At 40.6% G+C, this 23725-nt stretch overlaps 1 protein-coding gene across 1 annotated transcript in view; it reads right to left on the bottom strand.

Moving 5' to 3' along the window:
* Nucleotides 1-23725, bottom strand: part of LOC122669709 — an 86038-nt gene that overhangs the window by 37808 nt on the left and 24505 nt on the right. Inside the window, exon 5 of the mRNA XM_043866544.1 lies at nt 2041-2104. Within this exon, the coding sequence (XP_043722479.1) occupies nt 2041-2104 (64 nt within the window). The remainder of the gene's footprint in view (nt 1-2040; nt 2105-23725) is intronic.

The raw sequence follows: 23725 nt of genomic DNA, 5'->3' as shown, positions 1-23725 counted from the left end.
TTAGGAACATGTAAAACAAAGAAAAGAGACAAGGAGGGAGAGCATTTGATGGATCGCTTTCCAGAGATAGAGGAGAGAGGCCCATCAACTACTCGAACCTTATCTTTAACAGGTCAGGCGAACCAGCCGTGATCAGACACGTCGGATTCGATGATCCAAGGAGTAGATACAACAGACATACCAAGACCGGCAAAATGAATACCTGAACTGGCACTGTGAGGAGTAGCAGGGGCAGCAACAGAAGCAGAAGAAGCGGATGTATGTTGATCCATACGAGAAAAAAGACATGGGAAGGCAGTGAGCTCATCAGGAGACAAAGAGGAGCCGGGTGCAGCAGGAGCAGGAGAAGCAGGTTCCACTGTCTCGGTGTGATTGGTCTGGATTGGGTTAGAACGACCACAACCACGACCAAAAGCATCAGCCGGCCGACCATGTAATTTCCAGCAACATTCCTTAGTGTGGTGCTCCTTGCCACAATATTCACATTTCACAGGAGGCTTCTTAGAAGAGGAACCACCAATCTGTGAGGCCTCACCACGAGGCTGGTTACCAGAAAAAAGGGTTTTCACTCTAGGGTTGCCGATACAGGCTATGGAAGCATAATAGAACGATGATTGTCCTCCAGTTGGATCATAGAACAAGCCTGCTCAACAGTCGGAAAGGGGTCACGGCTCAACACCTATGCACGGAGCTGATCATGCTCAATATTAAGGCCTGCCAAAAAGTCATAAACTCACAACTTGTCTTCACGTTACAGGAAATTGGTTGCATCAAGCGTTGTTGTAGCCTGAAACTCTTCATAAAAATCCAACTCCTGCCACAAACTTCGTAACTCAGCATAATATTGTGACAGAGACACAGAGTAGTTCCTTTTGTTTTAGTTCATGGACTGGCCTGCAAAGTTCATAAACCTGGGCATCATTCCCAACTTGAGAGTATGTGTCCTGGGCAGCTTTCCAAATCTTGGTAGCCAAATCAAGGAGATAGCCCCAGGCAATTTGTGGTTGCATGGAATTGATAAGAAAAGCCATAACAGAGGAATTCTCACATTCCCATTTATCAAGAGTTGCCCCCAGCTAAAATAGGCTTCATTGCATCTCCGGTAAGTTACCCATAAAATCCACGAGAGCAGATAGAATAAAGCACAAGCGTGACCAAATCAAATAATTTGTGCCATCCAATTTGACAGAACATGCTGGGAAGGAAAAATAATTTCCCTGAGAAGAAACAACCATCTCAATAGATACAGAAGAGATCTTAGAAGTCCCAGGCATAATAGAGCGTGTGACTTTTAATCACAAGGGAGACAAAATAATTGTAAAGGTCTCCAAAAAAAAATTGAACAAGCAGGGATTGGCCCTGAAACTCACCAACAACCAAGCATGGAATGAAGAAACAATGCATGAACCAATCCCATGAAGAAGAATAAAAACAATGAAGCAGCTCTCTTAATGCATCACGATAGAGCTTGTCGAACCAAGGAAGAAGGAAAAGCCCTCGGTGGCCTAAAAGAGAGCCATCGAGGGTGGCGGAAGTGGTACTGCTACCTCTCGTCGACTCTCGGTGTTGCTAGAAGTGGAGAGAGAGTCGTTGGGAGAGGTCGCGAGGGAGGAATGAGTTGTTTGCAGCTGTGGTAGGTCTAGATGGAGGCTTGGTGGAGGCGGTAATGGAGAGAAACGAAAAAGAGGAAAGGGGGGGGGGAGAGAGAAAATAAGACTTATGTCTAATGTGACATAGGTCCTCTTTATTTATAATATGGAGGAGAATATTCTAGAATGAATACAAGACCAAATTACCCCTATAAGATAATAAGACAATTCTACCCTTGTACCCACTTACAACAGTAATTATAACACCTAGCGCAATATGCTGCCATATTGGAATATATCAAGTGCCCCAGTGAATTCATCAAACAGATCCACAAAGAAAAATGGAAAAATAAACAACAAAACAAGTTTCAGTGGTCTCTACCTCTATTTGTATTTGAAAATCCTTAATCCACCAAAGATATTAAGTAATTGTAGGGTTTGCTAGACTTACGGTCTATATGAAAGTGGGTGAGAAACCAGTGGGAACAATTGGCCCTCAAATATCGGAAGGAATCCTGCACATAAAGAATAAGTGTTCAAGTCAGAATAAATCCTGAAAACCGAAGCTCAAAAACAATGAAATTATTATGTGTTGGAAGTTGAAAAAACAATTAGTTAAAACACTTATGAAAGAAAATTTGCACAGATGCAACTCAGTGTCTCCTTACTAAGATTTAGAATAGCAATTGCTAGTTCAGAAATTAAGCAAAAACCTTTATCAGATAATATTTCCTTTGTTTTTCTGTTGTAATGTGGGTTCAAGGGTATTATTATCCAATACGGTTTATATTGTGTTACCCTAAGGGTATTATTGTAACTTGCTCTCACATTCTCTTATTATAAATAAATAGGACTTGTGTATCATTGACATAAGTCACATTTCTCCAAATATTCCATCATGGTATCAGAGCTAGGAGAATCAACCTTAGGATTTGAGTCTCTCTACTCATGAAACCCTAAACCACCGTTGCCTATCTTTCTCTTTCTTCTCACGCCGCCAGCACCACCGCCGACCACCACCACCTACTGCCTCTCTCTCTCGCCTCACCTCCTGCAGGCCGAGAACTCCCACCCCCTTGCCCCTCCCTGTTTTTCCCTTGGTGGTGATTATTCTCTCACCAAAGGATTTTTTTTTCTTACCCATGACTTAAACATCTCCTTCTGTTTCTTGGAGATTTTTATGTGGTCATAGTTTTTTTTTCCTATACCTCGTTTCCCATATTTTTCTATGACTAGCAACCATGTCTGATGAATCTACTGCATCATGAATGGGTGGTCCTGCAGCGTGAACGCGACTTCCCCTCATTCCATATGAACTCTGTCAAGCTTAATAGGAGTAATTATTTGACGTGGTCTAGATCCTGTTCTTTAGCTGTGGGTTCCCGTGGTCTTTCTGGTCATCTTACGGTAGCCTCTATGAAGCCTTCTGCTGCTGGTCCTACTCAAAACAAATGGGAGAAAGATGAATGTTTAGTAATGTCCTACCTTCTTAATTCCATTGATCCTATCATTGCTCAGAGCTATCTTCTTCTTGATTCTGCTGCAACCATCTGGACGGTTGCCAAGGAGACGTACTCCCAAGTGGGCAATGATGTGCAGTGTTTTGAACTCTGTAGAAAAATTCACCAATTGCAACAAAAAGACCTCTTTATCTCAGTATTATTCAACCCTGAGAGGTCTCTGGCAGACTTTGGATTTCTATGGGTGTTTCACTGCTACTTGTGAGACTGACACGGTTGCCTTTCGCAAATGGGAAGATAAACTTCGTGCTTATGATTTTCTTATTGGGTTAAACGTAAAGTTTGATCAGATACGCGCAAATGTTCTCAATAGGGATCCGTTTCCTTCTCTTGAGCAGGCTTATGCTATTGTTGCCTCTGAGGAGACTTGTCATACTGCTGTGGCTCATTCTATTCCCATGGAGAGATCTACACTTTACATTGGTACATGTCCATCTTCCCATGGTGTTTCCCCTCAGGGATCTTCTGCTCGTGGGACTGAGAATTTGCTTCTGAGAAAGCTCCTGTGAAGTGTGATTTTTGTGGAAAGGAGTGGCACACTAAAGACCGATGTTGGAAGCTTCAAGGCCGAACCCCTCCTTCTCATGGACGTGGCCAGGGTCGGTTGCCTGGGGCTGCTGCCCATCACACTACAACTGATGAGAACCCTACCGATGCATCTATCTCTTCAGGTGAGATTCACCACCTACGGCGTTTGATGTCCAGGCTTGAGACTTCTTCTCCAGCGCCACCTGCCAGTGCCAGTGTTTCCTCTGCCTCTTTCACCTCACAACCTTCTGACTCCTCTACTCCTTCCATCAGGTAATTCCTTCTATGGTCAATGCACCTCAGTTGAGTCCATCCCATGGATAATTGACTCATGGGTCACTGATCATATGACTGGGTCTCATTCCCCTTGTTTCAGTATTCTCCAGTAGCAGGTAAACAAAGAGTTTGTAGTGTTGATGGATCTCTTTCCACTGTTTCTGGTCAAGGATCCATCAAATGTTCCTCTAATTTATCCCTTTCTTCAGTTTTGCATGTCCCTAATTTTACTACAAATCTTTTATCTATTAGTAGTCTCACTAGGGATTTTTTTTGGGTGAATAAAAATCCATTACCAAAGAGAGAAAATACAAGGAAACCACAGAATACAAGGGGGGGGGGGGAGGAGAAAAAACAACATGCAAAAAAAGGGCACACAGGCCCAACTAATGAGGGGATAACAAAGAAGAGGGGAGGCCCCAGGAGGCAATAATATGTTTGTTCCTAGGGGAAGAAGTAGAAAAAGAAGAAGAAGAGGGGGTTGGGATTTCATGCTGACTTCAAAGGAGATGGAGTCCCAAATCTGCCTATAGGATCTAGAGTTGGAAGTCCATCTCCTAATGTTGCGCTCCATCCAAATATGAGAAACAGTAGCTCCAAAAGCAAGCTTTCCAATTCTATCACAAAAGGAGTTGCCCCCGAAGGTCATGTCGATCCACACCCATTCTCATTGAAAAGGGAGAATTCTTCTTCTTCTGGGCCAACATTTGCAAAGAACCCCATACCTAATAGCGGAAGAGAATGGGCAATCAAAAAATAGGTGCTGGTGCTCTATAGATTCAATACCATTCCAACAAAGACAGCAGGATGGAGAGACACTGATTTGCCGATGAAGGAGAAAGGACTGAATTGGGAGGCAGTTTGTAAGAGCGCACCAAACACAAAAGCTATACTGCGGGATGTGCCCTTTGAACCAAACAATCTTGTGCCATGTAGCAATAGGGCCCCTAGTTTTTATGATGTTCCAAACAGATTTGGAGCTGAAAATGCCTGAAGAAGTGGGAGTCCAAGTAGTCAAATCTCCCGAACCAGCAGGTCTTCTAATAATAGAAGGAAGGGCATTCCAAATGTCTGCAAGTTGAGGGGTGGGAGACGGAGTCCAGCAATTAGATAGGATAATGTCCGCAACCGATGAGAGCCTATGGAGGCCAGCCCTGTAAATAAGTCTTGAGCTCACAATATGAAGGAGAATGCCCATGGGGTCCCAATGATCTAACCAAATTCTGGTAGTAGAGCCATCATCAATCTTGGTGGTAATTGCCCCAAAGGCTAGGGTTCTGAGTTTGAGAATGTTCTTCCAGACCCAATAGGAGTCAGAGAGGCAAGATACAGTCCAAATAGTCTCTCTTAAGAATCCCCGAATATATCAAGTCCACCCAAATACTCTTATGTTTAGAAGTAATCTTCCAAATAAGTTTGAGGATGCCAGCCTTGTTGACTTCTTTTATTCTTCGTAACCCAAGACCTCCTTCCTTTCTAGGGAGGCAAACGGAGGCCAAGGTAGTAGGGCGAAGGAATCTAGAGGACTCCGTGCCTTTCCAAAGGAAGCTACTCACAATGGATTCAATGCCCTTGATAATGGATTGGGGAAGAGCAAAGATGCCAGACCAGTAGATATAAGCTGACTGTATAACCGAGCAGATCAGTTCCAAGAGCCCAGCATAAGTAAGAAGTTTCCCTTTCCAAAGCTGGAGCATTTTGCGAAGAAGCTCAAGGATAGGGAAGCAATGGTGAGCAGAAACCCTGGCTAGAATAAGGGGTAATCCCAAGTATTTTATTGGGAGGTACCCTAGGGGGATTCAAGAAACCTCATAAAGAAGAGCTTTAGGGCTTGTTTGGTTGAAGGATTCTGAGGAGTCGGATTCTTAAGAATCTGGATTCCGTAATTTTTCGCATGTTTGGTTTCTCGGAACACAGTTCTGTGTTGGATTCTAAGAATCCACAAGAATCCAACTTTATGTGTAATTTTTATAATTCACAAGAATTCACCCAAGACGAGTCCAGGTTTCTAGGCCCTCATATATATAGGATGGATTCTAGTGGACTCCAAAAATCGGGATTAAACAGGTCGATTGCTAGGGTTTCTCAACCATCTCGTTTTCTTCTCCAGCCTGGTTGCAACTCAAATCGACTCCATTGGAGTCCATGAACTCATCTTCTCTTCGTGTATTTTCCACTCCTTTTTCACGCTTTCGTCGACCTACTCTTAACCTTCTCTCAGTCCCAAGGTTGGTTCCAGCAAGAACTTTTCCTTGCTCGTTCAGATCGAACACCGTTTCCTCGACGACCTCAAATCCCAACCCTTTCAATACAAAGGTGCACTCATCTGTCAAGGCGGAAATGGCGATCGCCAAAGGTAAACCGGAGGTGCAGGTCTTTGATACAAAGGACGATCTCTCAATCTCTCTCGCTAAGTATACCTCAGATTTATCAGAGAAATTCGTGAGAGAGAGAGAGAGAGGGGCTTTCACTGTGGTTGTATCCGGAGGTTCTCTCATCAAAAGTATTAGGTGAGGAAATTAAAAAGTTGACTCTGCATTTTGTTGTGTTGTGTATTTATTTTTAAATGCTTTTTGAAAATGGGATTCCAAGAAATTAATTGAACCTCTTTATGTTGATTCGATCGAGTGGGCGAAGTGGCATTTTTTCTGCGTGGATGAGAGGGTTGTTCCCAAGGATCATTCTGACAGTAATTACAAACTCGCATATGATGAATTTCTGTCCAAGGTATGGGTGCTTCATTACTTAATCAAAGTTTCCATGTTTGTAGCTGACACTTTTGCTTTCTGAAACAATGGTAAGGATAAACGAATTTCTAGACCTTGGTTGGAACTAATACAGAGAGAATTAGATTCATGTCTTTTATTGCAATTTTAACTTTGAATAATGAAATTTTGTGGTTTTGACATAGACAATCTAAAAAGGGGCCTGACTATTTAACATGGTATTGTGATTCTACATGAGCTCGTTTTGTATCCTGGACTCCCTGTTGATCTTTCATGTACGTTTGTGAAAGACGCATAGAGATATCAAATGCAACAACCGTTTAGGTTCATGTCTTATAAGCACTCTGTTTCCTTTCCCAATTACCTCAAACTAAGCACTGTGGCTTTTCCCCCTTACCGCCACCCAAGTGAAGTTTTGGTCTTTGGCTCGTTCTTTGAATGCCACAAACTCGTACCATATCCATTATTCAAACTAGGGCTACATTTACTTTAAATTTTTATAATGAATGTAATGTTTTTCTTTTTCTTTTAAAATATTCTCAAGTTTTAATGTGTTGCTTTCTCAACAACTTCTATTTGTTTTTGCTAAAAGACCCCAGATGTGATTTCTTATGTTTATCTACTTCTCTTCCCCACCCCATTTCTTAGAATTGTCCTTATTTATTTAGCTTTTCTTTGCAAATCTGATATTTGACCGAATATTTGTCACCATCCTATATCAAAGTTTTTGTTCTAATCTTCTATTCTTGCCACTCATTTATCTCAACATCCCATCTCAGTGACAGATTCTGCATATCAATTTTTTTGCTTTCTTTCTCTATTGGTTACTTAACATTCTATTCCATAAAGAATTGCTGGTGTTGTAGCCATGCTCCGTCCAGTCGATCACACAGAATGTCAGCACTCTGAAGTACCTTACCTTTCTTCTTTATCCATGTTGCTGCACTTCTATGAGTTCTATCTGCAACACCATATCCATGTTTCCACTTTATGGGTAATTAAACCAAGATATATAAAATGTTTTCTTTGGGCTTCTCATGTTCTTCACTCTTACCTACAATCAACTTTCATGTATATATTTAAAAGGAGGAGGGGGGGGGGGGGGAAGAAGAAAAAGAGAAGGCTACCTTTTGAAACCCCCCCAGTGCCAGACTAGGCCTTTTATGGTCTCATTAATCATAACCATATTATAGCAAAATACACCAAGTATCCCCTCCCATCTTATCTACTTGGGACTCCTATTTCTTTCATTACTGTGATGGTACAAGAACCATAGAAAACCAGTAGAGAACAAGAGTGACAGAGAAGAGAGGAAGAAGAAGATAGGAGTCGATGGAGAAGAAAGGGACTGGACGATAGATAATAAATACTATCGTACCATCACTGCTGTTTATATTTATATAAACCCAAAAACAGAATTACAATATAAATTGGACTCTTAGCTATCTAAGCCTAAGACCAAACCATAATAGGAACCTAAAATCAAGCCTAATTACAATAAGAAAAAGAAACTAACAAATTTAGCTAGAAACATAATCCTATGGTGCTGAGGTCCAAACCAATCACCCTCCCTGTAGGGTTACACTGAATGCCCTCCCAATCTCCTCCAAAGCAATCTTTACCAATCCACGAAGAGAGAATCTCTGTTATGTGTCCTTCAAAATCTTGCCTTTGAATCCCAGTAGTACAGCTCTGTCTGTCTCTGAATAAACTGGGGTTTGTGCAACTGTTTGAGTCAAGGTTTCTGGGAATAAAACAGAGAATTGAAAAAAGAAGGCAAACTTGAAAACCCATTTCAGATTCAGAATTTTGGGAAGTGGGTTTTGATCTACTTCGACAAATTTTTTGAAAAATATATGAGATTTCTAACCTGCTAATGGGTTCTGGCTGGTGAGAACTCTACTGGAAGATGAAAAGCTGAAAAAGGGAATTTCTGTGTTTGTTTCTTCGCTTAGGGTGGAAGGTATGATGATGGAAACCAAGTGGGGAAGAGATTGAGAATTATATTATGGTCTGAAACAGAGGTCCACTCTTGACATCAGCTCAAATCAGTTTTATGTTTCAGTTTTATATTGACTTGGTCACTGGTTTAATATTTTATAGCATACATAGTAACAAGTTGCAGTGTGATGGTGAAACTGAGAATTGCTTGCTTAATTTATATCAGCTTGCTCACTGATTTACTACTTTATAGTGTAATTTGTTTGGCACTTGTATGGCTTCCTTGAATATGCTTAGAGCCCATGTTCCTTGTCTTTGTTTCTTTGTATGGGATTTTTTATGTTCAATTACCAACTTGAAGCCTTTTTGATCTCCCAATAAGGTTTAGTTTTTACTATTTTCAAGTCATTTTGTAGGGAAATTTATTGAACTTATTTTAGGCTTAGCTTTAGTTTCTGTACTGTCTGCTAAGGTGAAGATTTTGGTCGTATTCCATAGCAGGGTTGTTGCTGCTCTATCTTTTCTACCAAAAAAAAAAAAAATCTTTGGATTGATCTGCTACACAACCTCCATTAAGCCTGAAACTTGAAATTTGACCAGGTGACCTGGATAAACTTGCAGCAAAACCAGTCCCAAGTTTTTTAAAAAAACTAGCAGCAACCATCTTTCTCTAGCCCTACCTACCCCTAAATTTTGGATTGATCTGCCACACAACAAGCATTAGGACCATAAGGAAGGCCTCCCTGTGTAAACTTGCAGCAAAACTAGTCCCAAGTTTTTTTTTTTTTTTTAAATGACAGCATAAATTTTGCAACAAGGAAGCATGCTCTCAGCCAGCTTCAGCATGCTCTTTCTCCCTTCTTGACTTGTTATTACTGTCCAGCAAGAAGAACACAACATCTTTAGTTGTCAACTTGCAGCAAAACCAGTCCCAAGTTTTTTAAAAAAACTAGCAGCAACCATCTTTCTCTAGCCCTACCTGACCCTAAATTTTGGATTGATCTGCCACACAACAGGCATTAGGACCATAAGGAAGGCCTCCCTGTGTAAACTTGCAGCAAAACTAGTCCCAAGTTTTTTTTTCTTTTTTAAATGACATCATAAATTTTGCAACAAGGAAGCATGCTCTCAGCCAGCTTCAGCATGCTCTTTCTCCCTTCTTGACTTGTTATTACTGTCCAGCAAGAAGAACACAATAACTTTAGTTGTCAAATATGATTACGCAATATACTATCAGTCTTGGAATGTCATGTCTTCTTAGTTAGTGGTTCTATTTGTTGTTGATTAAATTCAAAGCTCCACTTGATGGGTCTTTAGCTCAAATTGGTAGAGCACTTGGAACATGAGCATGTTCCAGGGATGGTGGTTCAAATCCACCAAGGCCCTTTTTATTCAACTGTTCATAGCATAGTCAGTTATGACATTAATCCATACAAGAACCCAAATTTAATGGCATCTTTGAAATTTGACAAAAAATTTATACGTATGTACTTAAATTAAATGGATATGGATTTTTTTACCATATGTAGAGATCTCTATTGTTTGAAAATGCCCGTACTATGAGTTTTGCTTTGTTGAAGTAACATAACACCACTTAGTGCTAATTTTGTAATTTTTATGGACACATGAAAATTTGGGAATGACTTTCTTTTGAGAATTTTAATCCAATTTTTTTATTATCTTATTTTTTATAAAGTCATATTAAATGTATGCATATGTTGTATAACAAAACAAGATTAAAATATTTTTTCATACAAAATTCAAGTAGATTCCAACTGACAGACTCAGGTAACCAAACAGTCTTACATATGGATTCAGAAGGATTCCACCTAACAGACCCAGGGCAACCAAACAGTTTTTGAGTTGGATTCCACCTGACAGACCCAGGGTAACCAAACAGGTTTTTTATTCGAATCCAAATCCACATGAACCAGATTCTTAAGAAGCTGATCCAATTTAAGAATCCGACTCGTCTGACACCTTCAACCAAACACACCCTTAACCTACTTTGGGATACCGGCCAAAAAGGGAAGGGATTTAAGAGGATTCATTTTAAGCCCTGAAACTTTTTCAAAAGAGATACACGTCATAATAGTCTCAATTGATCCCAAGGCAGCTTTGGAGAATATCATGAGATCACCTGCAAAGGCCAAGTAAGAGATCTTGAGGCACTTGCATTTGGCCATAGGAGTAGTAAGGAGCCTATCAGTTTTGTATTGAATATCTCTTGAGAGCACTTCCAAGTCGAGGGTGAAGATGAGAGGAGACAAGGGGCAGCCTTGTCCAATGCCAACTGAAGAAGAGCAGAATCCAACCAGAGTACCATTGAAAAGAACCGAAAACTGTGGTGTGGAGATACAGTAATAGACCCAATTTACAAATGTTGGAGGGGAAGCCCATCAAGTTCATGACATTGACAATGTAGGCCCACCTTAAGGAATCAAAAGCTTTATGCAAGTCAATCTTCATAAGGGCAGCTGATGGGTGGTTTTCCTATCAAACCCTCTAACCAATTCATTGCAAAGAAGGATGTTGTCAAAGATGCTCCTGCCAACAATAAAAGCTGATTGGTTGATGCTGACAAGAGAGTCTACAACAAATTTGACAAGATTAGCCAACACCTTAGCAATAAATTTGTAGAGCATGTTACATAAGGCAATAGGCCTGAAGTCGATCATGGCTGAAGCCCCTTCTTTCTTTGAATCAGACAAAGAAAAGTCTGATTAATTCCTTTAACCTGAGAGGGGTTATAAAACAAACGCTCTGAATGGCAAGAACAATGTCTACTTTGATGTCCCAACAGGAAGAGAAAAACCCATGTTGAACCCATCAGGTCCCAGGGCCTTGTTAGCCTTGAAAGAATGAACTGCCGCCAGAATTTCATTTTCACAAGGAATCTTCCTGAGATCATCAATGTAGGAGGGCTTGATGAACTTGTTTAGAAGGCCCTCAGGGATGGGAGAAGTATGGGAAATGGAGGATGGATGAAAAAGCTTATTGAAGAAACTGGCAGTCTCAGATTTAATGCCATCTATTGAAGTTGTTAATAGTAGAAAAATAGAAGAGGAGAGAGCAAGCTGAGCTCAGAAAATATCTCATATATTAGGAATCCTATATAGGGGCATAAAGGGAAACCAGAAAAATAAAAAGGATAAGAGAGGGATCCCTTCTCGGGATTAGCGCCAAATTCCCTGGCACTAATCCCAAGAAGGGTGAATGCCCTTTCTACCCTTCTAACACTCCCCCTCAAGCTGGAGCATATATATCAATCATGCCGAGCTTGTTACAAATGTAGTCAACCCCTCCCACTCACTAGAGACTTAGTAAAAATATAAGCAAGTTATTCTCCAATCATGACATACTTCGTAGAGATTACGCCCTGTTAGAGTTTTTCTCTCACAAAGTGACAATCTACCTCAATATGTTTAGTTCTCTCACGAAATACGAGGTTTGAGGCAATATGTATTGCTGCCTGGTTGTCACACCACAATTACATTGGTGTAGAATTCTCAAACCCTAGTTCAGTCAACAACATCTTCAACCAAACAAGCTCACAAGTAGCATGTGCCATGGCTCGATATTCTAACTCGGCACTTGATCTATCCACTATGCTTTGTTTCTAACTCTTCCATGAAATAAGGTTACCTCTAACAAATATACAGTAACCAATAGTTGATCTCCGGTCAATTGGGGATCCGGCCCAATCTGCATCAGAAAATCCCTCAACTCGTATATGTCCATGATCAGTATACACTAACCCACGTCCTAGAGCCTTCTTGAAATACCTCAAAATTTGAATGAGAGCATCCCAATGAGGAGTCCTAGGAGATGACATGAACTGACTTGCAACACTGACCGGAAATGAGATATCAAACCGAGTGAATGTCAAGTAATTCAATTTTCCAACCAATCTTCTGTACTTTTCTGGATCATCAAGAGCATCTCCCTCATCTGCAGCAAGTTTGACATTGGGATCCATTGGATTATCAAGAGGTTTACATCCTAGCATCCCAATCTCTGTAAGCAAATTAAGGGTATACTTCCATTGTGAGAGAGATTCCCTTCCTGGATTGAGCCACTTCAACTCCTAGGAAATACTTCACTTTTTCCAGATCCTTAGTTTGAAATCTTTGTTGTAGATGAGTCTTCAAACTATCAATTCCTGTAGAATCATCGCCAGTAATCACAATGTCATCTACATATACAATCAGAAAAATCTTGCCGATTTTGGTCTGATGACAGAAAAGAGAGTAGTCACTATTGCACAGTGACAAACCAAACTCAAGTACTACCTCTGTAAAGCGGCCAAACCAGGCCCTTGGAGATTGTTTCAATCCATACAATGATTTCTTCAATTTGCAAACTAACCCAAACTCCCCCTGAGCAACAAACCCAGGAGGTTGCTCCATATACACCTCCTCCTGCAGATCACCATGGAGGAAAGCATTCTTAACATCCAGTTGATGCACAGGCCACCGATGAGAGGCGGCAAGGGAAATCAGGATACTAACAGAGGATAGCTTGGCAACTGGAGAAAAAGTATCCAAGTAATCTACACCATACATATGTGCATAGCCCTTGGCCACTAAGCGAGCTTTCAGGCGAGCAAGAGAGCCAACAGCATTAACCTTGAGTACATAAACCCAACGGCAACCAATGGTAGACTTCCCAGGGGGCAATGGAACAAGATCCTAAGCATGGTTATGTTCTAAAGCCTGTAATTCTTCTTCCATAGCTGTCCTCCAGCCAGAAATAGATAATGTCTCTGCAATTGTCTTAAGAATAAGATGAGATGCAACAGTGGAAAGACAAGTTTGAAAGGTAAACGATAAACCAGAATAAGAAACATAAGTAAATAGAGGGTGCTGAACACATCGACGTTTACCTTTGCGATGAGCAATGGGCTGGTCCAAGTCAGAAAAGATAGGGGCAGGAGAAGGATCAGCAGATGGCAAACGCATGGCAGCAAGTGGATAATCAATGGGGCATCTTCTTCCCTTGCACGACGGCGGTAAACATTAATAACCGGAGGCTTCAAAGGAGGTTGCAAAGGAGGTTGAACAACAGGAGGCTGAATAACACAGAGGAATATCCTCATCCAAGGAAGGATCAACACGAGGCTCATCCACATAGGACTAAGACTCAAAGAAAGAAACATCAACAGTAATAAAATACTTACGAAGAATAGGAGAATAACACCGATACCCCTTTTGAACACGAGAATAACCCACAAAAATGCATTTAACGGCTTTGGGATCTAACTTAGATAACCCCGGAGTATGGTCTTGAACAAAGCAGACACACCCAAAGACATGTGGTGGCAATGAAAAGAGAGATTCCGAAGGAAAAAGCAAAGCATGAGGAATGCCACCACCTAAAAGAGAGGAAGACATACGATTAATTAGGAGACAAGCAATTAACACTGCAACAGCCCAGAAAGATTTGTCCACTTTCATTTCAAAGAGAAGGGAACCGAGTCACTTCCATCAATTGACGGTTCTTCCTTTCTGCCACACCATTTTATTGGGGTGTGTCAGAACAGGAAGACTGATGAATGATCCCATGAGTGGTCATAAATTCAGAAAACGGGGCAGAAAAATATTCTCGTGCATTATCACTACACAAAATTTTAACATAACAACCAAATTGATTCTTAATTTCAACAATAAATAAGGAAAAGATGGAAAACAATTCAGACCAACACTTCATTAAATATAACCAAGTAACAGGAGAATAGTCATCAACAAAAGTAACAAAATATTTAAAACCCAGTGTGGACGTTACATGACAAGGACCCCACATATTAAAGTGAATTAAAGAAAAGGGATGTGTGGCCCATTTATTGACACGAGGGAGATAACTCACATGGTGGAGCTTCCAAATTGACACGACTCACAATTTAAAACCGAAAGGGAACGAAAACTAGGAAAAAGTTTCTGCAAACTCTATAAGGACGGATAACCAAGCTGGCAATGGATTTGATGAGAGGAGGTTGTGCTCGAACAAACAACCGAAGGTCGAAGGTGCGTCCTCAAGAAGATATAGTTCCCCGCAGACTCTGCCTCTACCAATCGTCTTCTTTGTCTACAAATCCAAAAGTACACAGGAATCAGGGAAAAAGGTTTTAGAACAGTTGTAAGCATTGGTGAATTGAATAACAGATAAGAGATTAAAAGGAAATTTGGGTAAATACAACACAGAAGATAATGACAAGGAAGAAGTGGTGATGCAGATTCATCATCAAATAGGGCTTATTTCATTGGGAATAAGTGTAGGGTTGGGATACATATATGTTGAGCCTTTGTTCCCAAGGGTTTTCTATGTATTAGGCCACTTTAGTGGGCCTGAAATAGGGGTATATAGGTTGCATACGGGATTAGCCCAATACTTAGTTTTTATTTTGTTTTTTTTAATTGAACCGGTTTAAATTGGTTGCATCCAATTGGTTCAATTGGTCTAATTTAAGTGAAGTGATCCTATTGGCTGAGAGGTTCTTATATCCTATTAGGCAACTTAAACTGACTAGGAAACTCAAATAGACTCAAAATAGGGTATTAATGGGCAGGTCTAGGGGGTCAATATGGTATAAAAATAATAGGATTTGGGAAGGTTTTAAAATTCTGCAGTTCTGGACAGAATTGTGTTGCAGGTTTTGGGTTTTAATGGAGTGAAGGAATGGAGGGGATAAAGTGGGAGTTTGGGGCTGAAACTTGGATCAAGTGTCAACAATGATGTAAGGGATGTATGCTGAAAGTTTGGTTTGAAACTGATGGACAGATTTGGAGTTATGGAGGTTTCCTAGTAGAAGTAGGAGAGAGGGGCAAAACTGTAATTTCAGACAATCTGCTGGGTGGATGGTGCTGAAATTTGAATCGAGTCTCTCTTAGGATTTGAGAAAGACTTGATCAAATTTTTAGCAGATTCTAATGGTTAGATTTGGCTGGGCAGAATTCTCACGAAAATTACCTTGTATGTGACCTTCTAGAAGGAAGAAGAATAGTTGCAGAATTTCTTACTTGTTACAGGTCTTCAATGGCAACAACTTTGAAGATGAACAATGGGGTCTCCCGATCTTTAAATGCAAGGAGATAAGTAGCAGCCCTCCCGATCTTCACGATGCAAGGAGTCGATTGGAGATCCACCAATCCCTTCAACCTTGATATTACTCACAAGGTAACCTTGATATTACTCACAAGGCACACTCACGATGGAGCAAAGGCAGCAACAAAGGCAGCAAGCATAAAGCTAATTTTTATTAATCAAATTCGTATCCAATGCTGGCCTCTCTTACAAACTTATATAGAGGACTCAAAAATAGACTTAGACACTAAAAAGGAATGGCCTAACCTTATCCCTAACCTATTAGGCAACTTAAACTGACTAGGAAGCTCAAATACACTCAAAATAGAGTCCTAATGACTTAAAACAACTTAAACTACTTAAAATAAAGAAGATTCCCTAGTAGCCAATAGGATATAAGAACCTCTTAGCCAATAGGATCACTTCACTTAAATTAGACCAATTGAACCAATTGGATGCAACCAATTTAAACCGGTTCAATTAAAAACACAAAATAAAAACTAAATATTGGGCTAATCCCGTATGCAACCTATATACCCCTATTTCAGGCCCACTAAAGTGGCCTAATACATAGAAAACCCTTGGGAACAAAGGCCCAACATATATATATCCCAACCCTACACTTATTCCCAATGAAACAAGCCCTATTTGATGATGAATCTGCATCAACTCTCCCCAACTTGAAAAAATTCGTCCTCGAATTTTGTAGTGATGAGGGGGAATCAACATGTGATCAGCAGCTTTGACCATCCCCAAACAGAATTTCGGTGAAGCGGGAACATTGGGGATAAAGTCTTCAATGCATGGAGCATTCTCTTCAAAGAACCATAGTGGCATAACAGTTGAAACTCAAAGGTAGATCGAATCTGGTAAGAGAAGAAGTTTACAGCAAGAAGAAGAAGAAGAAGAAGGAGAGAAGAGATAAGAAGAAGAGAAGAGAATGGGAGAATCGATTATGTGTGTTGAGAGTGATTCTCAACACACATATTAGCTTCATTCATTAAGTCTTCCAAATTACACAAGCCTCCCTAGGGAGGTAAGGAGAAATAAGACAATAAAATAAAAATACAACTTAGTCATGTCTTATAACTAGACAATGACAGAACTACCCCTATACAAGATATTCTAACAACTCTAACAATAACAAACTCTATGTGCTCGACCTCTTCAAGAACAACATCTTGGATGTCGATGATTTCTTGTGGAGTGTTGTCAATCACCACTTCATCTTCCATGTCCTCAACCTTGTCTACTTTGCCCTCTTCAGTAGTTTCTTCTACCATTGTGTGTTGGACCTCCACATCAATTTGATGGCCGAGCTTCTCAACCATGATCTCAACTACTGGTGCAACTTGGTCTACTTGAATTTCTTTAGCTATAGGTTCTTGAATCTCTTCAACACAAACCGCTTTAGTAGAATCTTTTGTTGGTACATCTGCTATAGGTGAAACTTCAAACACAGTTGACGTCACTTGCATTTGAGTTGACATGTTCGGCAGTCCTTGTGGCTGTACAGTCGATGTGGTTACCTTTGGTTGTAATCCTTTTAGAGTAAACAAATGGTATAGACGTTGTCGATCAGGTAGGACACACAAGTTGTTTTCCGGTTCAATCCAACCTTGTCGCTCGTCCAACCAATTGCAACCTACTGCAATAAAGATCCTTGGAGATGGTACCGGCTTACACCAAGCACCATCATGATATGAAGAACACCCAAATTCAACACAGACTTTACCTGTAGGCTCGATGCAAATCTCTCCTGATTGGGACAACATATCCACCACGGATTGTGAAATAATGTTGTTACGTCTCCTCTCATCAACAACTAAGATGGCTGTGCTCCCATTGGGTAGACGAACTTGGGTCTTGAAAACGAAGGGAGGTGGGTCTTTCAAGGCTTGGTTGGAGCTGCCCTCCGCCATAGCTTTGATACCACTTAATGTAGTCCTAGGTAGGAGTAATCCCACTAGGAACCAGGGTAATAGGATCTCTTAACAAGGCTGGCCGATTGGGACAGCTTAGGCTAATTAGGGCAGAATTAGGGTTATGGTTAGGGTTTCGACTTAGGGTTTTATTCGGTAATGATGTGCAGAATTTTATGAGTCTAATGGTATAAGTTGGATCAAATTTGGTTGAGGTTGGAATTCTAGGGTTTTGGGTAGGATGCCTTATGAAAATGGACTAGTTTAGGGTAACTAGGGCAAAATTAGGGTTAGGAATGGGAGATTGAGTTAGGGTTTTATTGGGTAATGGTCTGCAGAATTTTAGGAGTCTATTAGAATAGGTTTTAATGAGGTTTGAATAAGAAATAGAAATTCAGAAATATTAGGGTTAGGGTTTTGGGTTTTCAGATTTAGGATCTAAGCTGAAACTAGGGTTTAGGAGCAGATTTAGGGGCTGGGCTTTAGGTCGAGTTTTCCTAGCAGGGAGGGGGTGGTTCGGCTGGACTTTGGTGGGGTTTTGATGGCTGGTTAGGTCTAGGCAGATCTTAGGGTTTCTGGGTTTTTATGTTGAGGGAGGGATTTAGGGTTTGTAGTGGATAGGTGAGGCTGCAACTGAGATCGAGTGGGAGGGTTACTGTGATGGACCTGTGGTTAGGTTTTGAGTGTAATCTGATGAGGGAATAGGGCTGTGATGAATGTAGATGAAGCTAGGGTTTGGGGAAGTCGATTAGGTTAGATGGAAGTAAGAAGAAGAGATGATAAAGTTGCAGGAAATTGTAACTCTTACTGGAATTGCAGAATTTCAGCAGCAGCAACCTTGAAGAACTTGAAGGAAGAAGAAGACGAACCTCCCGATCTACAAGATGCAAGGAGTCGCCGGATTACTCTAGCCCTAGCCCTTGATATTACTCACAAGGGGTCTTGATATGACACACAAGACAGAGAAGCAGCAGCAGTCATGGCGGCAGCAGCAACAAGAAACAAAATTTCAAACATAATAGGTGGGGGAGCCTCCCACGATTCTACTATTTATAATAATAAAGGGGGGCCTAAAGGCCTTACAAATAATCAATCTAAAGCAATCCTAATCAGATTAGGAGTTGGGATTCCTAATCTGAATCCTAATTATAAAACACAGAATAGACTTATACTCTAAATAGGAGTATAAGTGTAAACAACTAAAACAAATAAAATAAAATACTAATCCCTCTAAAATCGTGGAGGGGAACTAAGAAGATAAACCATGAAAAAGACTGTTTTAACCCTAGGCTAAAAGAACAAACAAATATAAAGGCTCCAACGAAAAATCAAAGAACAGCCAAATTAATCATGGTTTCGGCTTCTGCATCAACTCTCCCCGACTTAGAAACATTTATCTCCGATGAATGGGTGAAATCCATGCAACGCTCTGGCAACTTGGGGCTGAGCTTGTTGGCTTCATGAATGGGAGTCCACGTACCATGCTTGTGTGAAGAAACTCGTCCACGAACCTTGTGATGAGGAGGAGGAAGTAACATGTGGGCAGCAGCTTCAACACTTCCCTGGCAGAATTCTGTTCAAGTTATAACAGTGGGAATATGGTCTTCAAGTCGTGGGGCCTTCTCTTCGAAGAACCAAGGGGGCATCACAAAATCAATGTGTTCAACCTCCAAAGGGTCTTCAATATTTATAACCTTCTCATTCAGCCCCACCTCTTCAAGAACAGCAACTTGCTTGATACTGTCTCCCTGTGAAATGTTCCCAATTACCTTGTCACAATCAACCACATCATCCATGAGAACTGGAGCAATTGTATGGACACCTTGAGCACCACCATCTAGATCTTCAAGGTGACGGTCTAAGTCTTCATCACTATCAAGGGGTAGTGCATATATGCCATGCTCATCGTGCTCTTCAAAGGTTTCCTCTGCCTTGGCAGCCACATTAACAGGTCTATGCTTTTGTGGGCAATCTTTGGCATAGTGCCCAAGTTCATTGCAATGGAAACACTTGTGGGGTTCATCATCAAATAGGGCTTATTTCATTGGGAATAAGTGTAGGGTTGGGATACATATATGTTGAGCCTTTGTTCCCAAGGGTTTTCTATGTATTAGGCCACTTTAGTGGGCCTGAAATAGGGGTATATAGGTTGCATACGGGATTAGCCCAATACTTAGTTTTTATTTTGTGTTTTTAATTGAACCGGTTTAAATTGGTTGCATCCAATTGGTTCAATTGGTCTAATTTAAGTGAAGTGATCCTATTGGCTAAGAGGTTCTTATATCCTATTGGCTACTAGGGAATCTTCTTTATTTTAAGTAGTTTAAGTTGTTTTAAGTCATTAGGACTCTATTTTGAGTCTATTTGAGTTTCCTAGTCAGTTTAAGTTGCCTAATAGGTTAGGGATAAGGTTAGGCCATTCCTTTTTAGTGTCTAAGTCTATTTTTGAGTCTTCTATATAAGTTTGTAAGGGAGGCCAGCATTGTACACGAATTTGATTAATGAAAAGCTTTTGTTTGCTGCCATAAAAAAATAAAAAAATAAAAAAATAAAAAAATAAAAAAATAAAAATAATAAAAAATAATAAAAAAATAAAAACTAAGTATTGGGCTAATCCCGTATGCAACCTATATACCCCTATTTCAGGCCCACTAAAGTGGCCTAATACATAGAAAACCCTTGGGAACAAAGGCTCAACATATATGTATCCCAACCCTACACTTATTCCCAATGAAATAAGCCCTATTTGATGATGAATCTGCATCAAGTGGGTTGAACAGTAAGTGCCTCTGACTGTAGCAAAGGAACCGTCAGCAAGAGTAACACTTGAATTAGAGGTTTGTAAAGAGGAAAAGATACCTAAAGTTCCAGACATATGGTCTGAGGCCCCTGAATCGATAATCTAGGGCCTAGAGGTGGACAGACACGCAGTGGCATTACCTGTTTGAACAAAAGTAGCAATGGAAGAAATGTCCTGAGAGGCCTTTCCCTGGCTGTATCGAGCATATTCCTCCTCTGTCATAGTCAAAGTCACATGACGATCCTCCATAGGTACAAATGGGGCAGCTGGTTCAACACTAGCGGCATTGGCTATCTTAGACTGTGAGGGTTTGCCATGAAATTTCCAACAAAAACGTTGAATATGGCCAGGTTCTCACAGGCCAAGACTTCTCAGACTTATCAGAGGAATCATGAGTACTAACAGGTATTGCAGTCTGGGGAACTTTAGCAGGCTGACGGTCCCCACTGGGGCCACTACTTACAAGGCAGTGCTATCACTAGAAGACGCTCGAGTTGTGTCACGAGATACACGGAGAACCCGAGAAAAGGTATCCGCAAGAGATGGAACTGTAACACCTCCAAGGATTTGAGATCCCCAAAACTGCCAATTGCTCACGTTGTTGTTGCATTTGTGTCACATTAAATGTAATGGACAGCCAGGCATTCAGTTCTTCATACATCCTCTTAAAGTCAGCAAAATGTTGGGTAAGAAGACGTCCCTTCCGATCAAATCGATAAAACTCTTGGGACAGCTCATAAATCCTGAAGAGATTGTTGTGTCCAGAATACAAAACAGCTAGATAATCCCATAGGTCTTTAATAGTATCAATGTGAGTCACAAGATCTACGATATTACTATCCATAGAGTTCAAAATCTGGCCCAAGATACATGCATTAGCAACCTCCCAAGTAATAGCATCCATGCTATTAGGTTTTTTCTCGGTCAAGTGATGTTTCTCACCCCTTCCTGTGAGAACCAGGAACACAATCTTGTGCCATTGCTGAAAATTCTGACTGCCTTCCAACTTCTTGGAGGTCAAAAAATTTGGTGATGAGGACACCACCCCAGTCACAATCTTGGTATCCTTTGATGTCTCACCCATGAATGCCACCAAGAAAATACAAAATAAACAATAACAGCCCTCAAACAGTCACCAGAAATAGAGGCAGCAGGTCAACCGAAGCACAAATAGGCACTAAAGAACCACCGGAAAGTGTATAGCAGATCAACTGTGCACAGCCCAGAAAAAACAACAATAATGACTCAAACATATATAAGAGCAAACCAGCAGTCCATAACAGGTCATAACAGTCCATAATAGTTCACAACAGTCCCATACCAAATCGATCTAAAAATCAATATCAATGCCGAGATCAATCCAGCAGAATATCAGTCCCAAAAATCGATTCACAAGATCGATATCAAGGTAAAGACACCAAAATCAGGGCAAAATATCGATCCAATCAACCATAAATCAATGCAAAAGACATCGAACCTGAGATTGAGTATTGACCGATGTTTTTAAACCATCATAGCAGCCTTCAAAACCCCTCAAAACTTCAGAACTAGGGTAAGATACCCCTTGCGGCAGATAAGAACCCTAGAGACTTCAAAACCTGATTGCGTGTATTCCTCTTTCTTCTATCGATTGTAGAAACAAGAAAGGGACCGAGTGAAAGGAATGGAAGCGAGTCCTTCTTGATCAGATATGCTATGATACCATGTTAGTAGCAGAAAAATAGAAGAAGAGAAGAGGAGAGAGCAAGTTGAACTCTCGTTAATGAGAGAGCTCAGAAAATATCTCATATATTAGGAATCATATACAGGGGCATAAAGGGAAACCAGAAAAATAAAAAGGATAAGAGAGGGATCCCTTCTCGGTATTAGCGCCAGATTCCCTGATGCTAATCCCAAGAAGGGTGAATGCCCTTTCTACCCTTCTAACAAAAGTGATAAAGGAGCCATCAGAGGAATGAAGATGCATGATAAAGTTGGCATTGTTACATTCTTTCCTTCTCATTGTATTTTTTAGGACCAGTACGATTGGTTGTAGTAGAATGGATGGTGACCGGTATTTGCTTGAGAGCTCTTTCTCAGCTTTGTCTACTGTTGCTTCTCTTCCTAGTTCCTCCACAGCTGCTTTATATAAACTTTCTACTTGGCACCGTCGATTAGGTCATCCTCCCATTGGGACATTATCTAGATTTTTTCCAGATTTAATTAAACAGTGTAACTTGAACAATTTTATTTGTGATGCTTGCACTTTAGCAAAGCAAACTAGACATATTTATCCTGTTTTTGATAATCGAAGTTCAGTTTTGGTGTGATTCATTCTGATGTGTGGGGCCCTCCCCGATATATGTCTGTTTCTGGCTTTCGGTGGTTTGTTACCTTTATTGATTGCTTTAGCTGAACCACTTGGATTTACTTGCTTCACCCGAAAAGTGATGTTTTTCCTGTTTTCAATATTTTCATAAGATGGTGCAAACCCAATTTGATGGCAAAATTAAAATTCTTAGATCAGATAATGGGACTGAATATATATTCACCAAAAAAAAAAATGAGACTGAATATATGGTGGGTGCTTTTCAAAACTATTTAAGTGATCATGGGATTATTCACCAAACTACCTGTGTTGACACTCCTGCTCAAAACGGTGTAGCTGAGCGTAAGAATAGGCATTTATTAGAAGTGGCTCGTTCTTTTTTGTTTGCCATGAATGTCCTTGTCGGTTTTGGGGTGATGTTGTACTTTTATCAGCCTATCCTATTAACCGTATGCCTTCCCGTGTGTTGGATTACCGCTGTCCCCTTGATCCTCTGTTGGGTTCTTCTTCTTTTATTGTTTCTCTTAAAGTCTTTGGTTGTGTTGTTTTTGCCAGAAATCACCATGTGTATGGAAAATTTGATCCTCAAGGTCTTCGGTGTATATTTCTGGGCTATTCTGCAACCCAAAAGGGATATAAATGTTATCATCCTCCTTCCCGAAAAATGTTTGTCACCATGGATGCTGTTTTTCAAGAATCTTTTCCTTTTTATTCTTCCACTCCACATCTTCAAGGGGAGCCAAATTCAAGTGAAGAGGTTCCATTAGTGATTTCTATGGAGATGTCTTTGACGGATCTTGAGGATGGTGTAGCTTTTGAAGAGGAAATTACAGAACAAGAACAGCAGCTCATGGTTCAGGGGGAGGATGGTGTTGCTCTTGAAGAAGGTGTTACAAAACAAGAACAGTAGCTCATAATTCAGGGGGAACAACAACCTGTTCAATCACCTCCCAAAGTTCTATTTTCTCCTGTTCAATCTCCTCTTAAAGTGTTTGTTTGCTCTCGAAGAAAGAAGAAAAACACCAAGTCCACCAC

The sequence above is a fragment of the Telopea speciosissima genome, chromosome 7, assembly GCF_018873765.1.
Source record: "Telopea speciosissima isolate NSW1024214 ecotype Mountain lineage chromosome 7, Tspe_v1, whole genome shotgun sequence".
Classification (NCBI taxonomy): Eukaryota; Viridiplantae; Streptophyta; class Magnoliopsida; order Proteales; family Proteaceae; genus Telopea; species Telopea speciosissima.
This window is presented reverse-complemented; position numbering and strand designations above follow the sequence as displayed.